This window comes from Grammomys surdaster, unplaced genomic scaffold, assembly GCF_004785775.1.
Source record: "Grammomys surdaster isolate TR1022 unplaced genomic scaffold, NIH_TR_1.0 206, whole genome shotgun sequence".
Lineage (NCBI taxonomy): Eukaryota > Metazoa > Chordata > Mammalia > Rodentia > Muridae > Grammomys > Grammomys surdaster.
Window position 1 is genome coordinate 6,525,931 of NW_021604651.1, and position 7,566 is coordinate 6,533,496.

The following is a 7,566-nucleotide window of genomic DNA, read 5'->3' on the forward strand; positions in this document are numbered from 1 at the left end:
TGAGTCTGTGTGGGCTATCCACAGGCATACCTGTGAGCCTGTGTGGGGCTATCCACAGGCATACCTGTGAGCCTGTGTGGGCTATCCACAGGCATACCTGTGAGTCTGTGTGGGGCTATCCACAGGCATACCTGTGAGCCTGTGTGGGGCTATCCACAGGCATACCTGTGAGTCTGTGTGGGGCTATCCACAGGCATACCTGTGAGCCTGTGTGGGCTATCCACAGGCATACCTGTGATCCTTCCGATCTTGCTCTTCCCGCCCATGGAGCTGCCTGCGAATCCTGAGACATGAGCTCCCAGGCTGTACCCGATTAGGTGAACTTTGCTCCGAGAAAATGTCACAGATTCCTGCAAGACAGGGCAAGAGGGTGGGAGGAACAGTTTGAGTGGGAGAATGAGGCCAAGAACCTTCTGTAGAGCCTGCTTCCATGGAGCATCCATCCATGCTTGGCACTGCCCATGAATCAGGTGCTTTATGATGGGAAACTGGCTTTTCACCTCACTGACTGCCATCTTGGGTGATGGGGGTGGGATGGGGCCGGGTGGCTGTTCTTTGGGATGTCCTGGTGATTGCTGCCTCCTGCCTGCCTGGTTTCGCTTTAGCCATTGGTGCTCTGCAGAAACTGGGGATTCCTTGTCTTTGCCTTTCAAGGCTGTAACTACAGGTGGGGTACCACACCTTGTGTGGGATTGATGGCTTCCAACTGTGGTTAGATTCCTTAGGACAGATGTATCTAAAATTGTGAACTCTCCGAGCTCTACTGAGTTGTCATAGGCTACACTGGGGCATCCAGACTGGGACCCACAGGCTTCAAGAATGCATATACATTTGTTTTGTATGGCCTTGTGAGAGGACATTGCTGTTTACAAGGTTCATGATAGATAAATGTGTTTAATGTTTAAATATTTCGAGGAAAATCTCAATTTTCTTTCCCAATGTTTTAAAAATATGATGACACTATCTTGTGTGTGCACACATGTGTGTGATGTCAGAGGGCAACTTGAGGGCATCAGTTCTCTCTTTCTACCAATGGGGTCTTGGGGATTGAATTTAGGTCCTCAGGCTTTGTAGCAAGGGCCTAAACTTGCTTAGCCAAGTCACTTAGGATTTTGTTTTGCATTCATAGCTATCTATATGTCTCAGTCTGCTTTATGTTGCTGTGATAAAATGCTGACCAAAAGCAACTCGGAGAGGAAAGGGTTTAATTTAGCCTACAGCTTACAGTCTATCCCGAAAGGAAGCCAGGGCAGGGATGTGGATTCAGGACTGAACCTGAAGCAATGGAGGAGTTCTACACTCTGGCTTCTCCCATGCCGTGCTCAACCTGCTTTCTTATACAATTCAGTACCACTTGCCCAGGGCTGGCACCATGCACAGTGGGCATCCCACTCCGATAACTAATGATGACGGGCAGCTGCGGCGGTGGCAGTGGTGGTGGCGGCGGCAATAAAATGCCCCACAGGCTTAGGTACTGGCTAACCTGGCAGAGGCATTTTCTCAATCGACTTCACCCTTCCCAGATGACCCTAGCTTGTGTCAAGTTGACAATACACTAACCAGCACACCATGGATCCATGGGATACCCTAGGAAATAACGGGCTGCTCCAGGACATTTTAGGGTTGTGCAAACAGGAGTGGTAGCTGGGGAGTAGGGGGAAGAAGGCTAAAAGAGAAGCCTCATATCTGGTCTCAAACTTGCAATCTGGACACTGAGGTCTCTTGGAGAGAGAAGGGTAGGTGGTTGGACTTACCTCCAGCCATAGGAGAAGAGCAGCCACCTCCCGGCCGACAACACGGGTGTTGCGAACAGCGACGGCGTAGTGCTGGTATGCCAGGGAGATCCAGTCCACTAACACCACATTCACAGGTTGGGACTGTCGAGACTTCAGTGCACCCACTATCTTCCAGATCCAAGTTTCTAGCAAGCCATCCACCTGAGGGTGGGCCACAGGCTGTCAACCTCACCAAGGGCAGAGGGAGCCCTGTCTAGTTCCTGGGGTTCCTAAAGTACACAGCCCTCTTTTTTTCTCAGGCTCAAGGACAATTCTAGATCTTTCTCCCCACCAGAAAGGCCATGTCCTAGGATTTCTCAATCTAGTGCTGAGGATATTCGGGCTTGAAGAGCTCCTGCCCGGCTGTCCAGAACATTGGTTAGTCTGTGTCTAACTCCACCCACGTGGTGTCAACCCCGTCTCCAGCCCCAGACTTTGAAGACACAGTGTGCCAAGACCTTGTCCCATTCTCCCCACCTGAGAGTCACTGTCTGAATCTTTCCCCACGGTAGCACTTTCTGAGCCCTAAAACAATGGAAAAGTGTATGAAAATTAGGTTCAAGAGTTGACTTCAGAAGGTCAGCTCCGCCATGCCTGGGGTCCCACAGCATCCGTCCTGCCCTCGTCTCCCTTTGGTGGGATGAACCTGAGATCTGCTCTGTGTGTTCCTTACTTGATATAATAGTGTACCTACTATGTTCCCAGAGCTGAATGTTTGTGCTGTGTCTTGGTCAGAAAGGCAGTCAGAGCTGGGTCTGGGGTATTCCAGGCCGTCTTGTGGAGGCATAAAGAGAGTAGTGTGATATGTCCGGGGACTGGAGAAATTTGGGAGACTTTAAGGTCAAGATTCAGGAAGGGAAATGGTAAAGCTCCATCCCCATCCCTCAGTTCCATCCCACCTCCATTGGCCCCTCCCATCCTTCCAGGGGAGCCGAGCTGTGTTTATTCAAGAAATGTTTACTGAGAACAAATATCCTAGTTGAGCTAAGTTGCATGCATATTACTCAGCCCATGTGCCCCTGGCTCTTGGTCAGCAGTGCTGCCTTCCTTCCAGGAGGCCAAGGGACAGAGTGGTGGGGTGTAGAATTCTTAAAACAAAGCCAGGAGCCCAGCCAGGGTGCAGAAGCCCACAGCCCTGCAGCTCTGGTTGCTGTCAGCATTAGTATTTCTGGTGTAAATGTTTGGTTGTGGTAATGATGGTGATGGGGTGGTGGTGGTGGTAGTGGTGTTGATGGTGGTGGTGACAATGATGGTAGAGGCTGCAAAGGTTGCACACTCTGGCCCGACAAGATTTTTGAGGCCAAAGAGCACTTTTTTTTTTCTACAGGAGCTTGTAGCTTCATGTTGCATTTCAAAACCAAATTCATTCATTCTATCGTTAATTCAGTTAACAAACGTTTTGGAGCACCTAACATCTGGTGGGTATTGGCTGGCAATGTCAGACAAGAAGAGAGCAGAATTTACAGCCCAGTGGGTCAGAGAAACTGGATGAGAAAGCCCTGCAGAAGGATGAGCCAGAGGATGCTGGGCTGGGGAACTCAGGGACCACTCCTCATGCCCTGGGGGAGGGCTGGGCTTGTGGCAGAGACGCCTGCAGGAGACCCTGTTTGAGGCTATGCCTACAGGAAAAGGAGAGCTAGAGAAGAGGGAGGGAGGGCTCTAGGTGGTCAGAGGAGAGGAGGCAAAGATGACGCTGACTGGGTGGGTGGGTCAGTTTATTCTGTAGAGCAGGTGAGGTTTCAGGATATTTTCATGTCAAAGATATTTTCATGCTTAGTCGGTGGACTGATTGCCTAGCATTTCATGAAGGTCTAGGTCCTATCCCTAGCACTGCATAAACTAGCCACAGTGACACACACCTGTTATCCCAGCCCTTGGGGGTGGAGCTAGGAGGATCAGGGCTTCAAAGTCAGCCTTGGCTACGTGATAAGTCTGAGGCCAGCTCTTCAAAACCTAATTTTCATGTAGTTGGTAGAAAATAAATTCCAATTCGTCAGCTGTAGGAGAGCGGCTCTATTGGGAAAGCACCTGATATATAAACCCAGGGCCTGAGTTTGATCCCTAGACCCCACATACACATTTTTGATGTGGTGCTGGAGGGATGGGCCAAGGTTAAGAGTATGCACTCCTTTCACACAGGTCCTGCAGCACACAATTACCTGTAACTGCAGATCCAGGGATCTGTCACCCTCTTCTGCTGGGCACCTGTACTCTCATGCACACACATAGACACACAGACACACGACATTTTCCACTATCCTACTCACTCCTGGAACTGAGAAAACTGGGAGGTGCTTTACCAACACCACGTGTGGGGTTTTCATTGGTGTTATTAAAATTCAACGCACTAGGGGAAAAGACAGCGATCAGGAACACACAGAGAACACAGCACGCCAGCACTTCCTACCGACCACCCGTGGATGATCATGACAAGCGGCTGCGAGCTGTTGAAGCCACACCCCTGCAGTGTTTCCGGGTGCTGAGGTCTGAGCCGACAGCCCAGGCGATCGTTTTCATCTTTGAAGAGCAGGAATCTCGTCTCTGGCTCCAGCAATGGTTTCCTTGCTTCAGTGGCTCCAAGGCCTCTTCCAAAGGGCTCTGGAATGCAAAGTCAGGGTTATCGGTTATGCCTGGCAGGTGTTCCATCAACGCTGGCCCTAGGACCATCCACAGGTGATTCAGAGCTCCAGCTGGTGGGTACTGGAAAGTACTGGGAGCCAGCATGAACTCCATCTTTGAGGAACCCAGGGAGCACTGTGGGGTGACCTGATTGTAGCAGGGAACTTGGGAATACCCCACACAAGGAAGGGACCTGACTCTCTGTCTGGCAAGCATCTAGCAATGTACTAGGCCTGACTCCAAGGCTTGAGCAATGTAGGTAAGGCCGTTGGGACTGAGGTTTGTAGACAGTGAGCCTCACCCCAGATCACAGTTCCAGGAAGAGGCGAAGTCAGGATTTGAACCTAGGTCTATCTCCAGGGCTGAGGAGACAACAGAGAGAGCATGTTAGTACTGTCACCTTTCTAAGCTCACTCTGTTCATTCCCACTGTAGGCATAGGATGTAGCACAAACCCTGAAGGGGCTCTCTGTGGAGGAGCATGGTGGGGAGAATGTCGAAAAGGGTGATGGATTGTCCTGGAATGCTAAACCTGGCCTGGAAGGGTGACTGGGGCTGTGTGTGTTTGGGATGAGGAGTGGTATCTTCCAGCTGAGGGAACAATATGAAGAATGGCTCATCACCAGAAGACACAAAGAGAAGCTGGCAGGGTAGAACATGGATGCCAAAGACCTTGGACTTTATCTAGTGAGGGCTGGGAGGATAGCCCAGTTGGTGATATGCTTGCCCTGCAAACATAAGGACCTGAGTTCAATCCTCAGCACCTGCACATAAAACCAGACACTGCAATGTGTGCTGGGATGCCAGGTTGTTCTAACTTTATTTCTGCTCTTGTGATAAAATGTCCTTACAAAAAGCAACTCAAAGAACAAAGGCCTATTTGGTTTACAATTCCAGGTTACAGTTACAGGTGGGGAAGTCAACACAGGAATTTGAAGCAGGTAGTTACATAACAATCAAAAACAGAGAGTGAATGAATGCATGCGTGCTTAGCACTCCTCTAGCTTCTTTTACTCAAGTCCAGTCCAGGGCCCTAAAAATTGTCCACATCCAGGCTAGATCTTCTCACACTGGTTAAGGTAACCAGAACAATCTCTCACAGAAATGCCACAGGCCACCCTGACTGACCTAGAGAGTCCCCTCACTGAAACTCTTCCCAGGTGGCCTCTAGGTTATGTCAAGGTGATAATTAAAATCAATCATCACACAGGTTGTCCTCTGACTCCCACACATATGCTGTGGTATGCTGAGGGGTAAGCCCATGCTCACTAAGACACAAGTGCCCCTCCCTTACACACACACACACACACACACACACACACACACCATGTATATAACAAAAAAGAAAAAAATGGGGATTAAAATATTAGGGATTGTTACAAAGATTAAATAAGTTTTTTAAGAGCTTGAGTTACGTACAGGTGGTTGTGACTAGCCTGTTGTAAGTTCTGGGAACTGAACTTGGGTCCCCTTTAAGAGCAGTAAATGCTCTTAATCATTAAGCCCTCTCTTTAGCCTCTCATGTCTTCTTAAGAGACAGACTCCAGTGATTTGAAGCCAGACGATACTGTGGTTTTAAAAGAGTCAGTATTGCTGGAGGCACTCAGTTACTTCAGGAGACTCTGTTCCTCTATCCTGGAAAAAGAGGTGGTGGGCCTAGGATTGCCCTCTGTATAGCAGCAAGTTCCCTAGGATACCAAAAACATTCTCCTTTAGTCAGAAGGATTTCAGGTAGTATCCCTTGCAGTGAGTTTTGCATTCCCAAGCCAGCCCCTGGTTAAAAGATCCTTAGGAATTCATACAAGAATAAATCACATCTTCTTCTCTCAGGCAAAGACATCTTCAGGTGGGTGACTTCAGGCAACTGAACTAGGCCATCTGGCCTAGGAGAAAGCCAGTTGAAGGTTTAGCACGGCCTTGCTGCCTTCTGCCTACAAAGCCTGTGTGGGATGATTCTGCTGGGTTGAAGGCACATCAGGCGCTTGCCAGGTACTAGATGAAGTTAATGAAGCAAGCACATGAGACGAAGGCCTTGGGCACTAATGTGCCCCTGCAGAGCTGTTTGCAAAACATCTCCATTATTTAATTGTGCTCGTGTGTGTGTGTGTGTGTGTGTGTGTGTGTGTGTATGCATGCGTATGTGTGCGCACTCACCACACTCTTGCTCTGTAAACATGTACTGCTGAAAATATTCCCAGCCCTGGCAGGAGTCCCCCTGGAAGACCATAATTTCTCAATGTCCCTGAAAATTCTCCAACCACATCCTTTGCCCAGGATGGAACATTCCCACGGAATAAATGTAACCGCCACTCTACGGCTGCTGGCATCAAACTAATGACTTAAAGTTGGGCCACGCTGACACTGAAAATTCTTATATGGGGTGCGTGTGGTAGCCCTAGTGCTTGCCTTGTAGGCCAAGTGCTTGTCTAGCATGCCTAAAAGACCTTGGTTCATTCCCAGCACTGCAAAAACCCAATATGGTGGCACACATCTCTAATCCCAGCAGTTGGAAGCTGGAAGCAGGAGGATTAGAAGTTCAAGGTCATCCTCAGCTACAAAGGGAGTTTGAGGCCAGCCTGGGCTACATGAGACCCTGTCTCAAAAAGGAGAAATGACTGAAGAGATGATTTAGAGGTTATGACTGCAACTGCCGCTAGGCATGGTGATACATGCCTTTAGTCTCAGCACTTAGGAGGCAGAGGTAAGTGAATTTCTGTGAGTTCAAGGGCAGCCTGGTCTACAAAGAGAGTTCCAGGACAGCCACAGCTATATAGAAAAATCCTGTCTCAAAAATCAACAAACAAACAAACAAACAAAGATTAGAAACTGCTTTTGCAGAAGACCTGAATAGGGTTCCTAGCATCCACTCCAGGTGATTTACAACCACCTATATATAACTCCAACTTCAGGAGATCTGATGCCTCTGGCCTCCTTGGAAAACTGTACTTGGATGCAACATACCTGCACAGAAGCACACATGTACACATAATTAAAAATAATAAAAGTAAATCTTTAAAGAAAAACATAAATTGAGAATCCTATTCTTTGACTTCTGGCTCCGTTTTCCCATCTGGCCCGTGGATAAAGGGGTTCACTAGAGGCCTTGCTCTGCTCAGAGATCGTGCCTGTGGATAAAGGGGTTCACTAGAGGCCTTGCTCTGCCCAGAGATCGT

General features: G+C 48.8%; 1 protein-coding gene across 5 annotated transcripts in view; it reads right to left on the minus strand.

Moving 5' to 3' along the window:
- Positions 1 to 7,566, minus strand: part of Lipc (lipase C, hepatic type) — a 135,999-nt gene that overhangs the window by 17,138 nt on the left and 111,295 nt on the right. For 3 of the 5 annotated variants that reach the window (XM_028771394.1, XM_028771397.1, XM_028771395.1), the window contains 4 exons: positions 4,183 to 4,373; positions 2,253 to 2,300; positions 1,755 to 1,937; positions 233 to 350 (listed from right to left, as the gene is read on the minus strand). In XM_028771394.1, the coding sequence (XP_028627227.1) occupies positions 233 to 350; positions 1,755 to 1,937; positions 2,253 to 2,300; positions 4,183 to 4,373 (540 nt within the window). The remainder of the gene's footprint in view (positions 1 to 232; positions 351 to 1,754; positions 1,938 to 2,252; positions 2,301 to 4,182; positions 4,374 to 7,566) is intronic. The other 2 variants (XM_028771396.1, XM_028771398.1) reach the window with 1 other exon arrangement.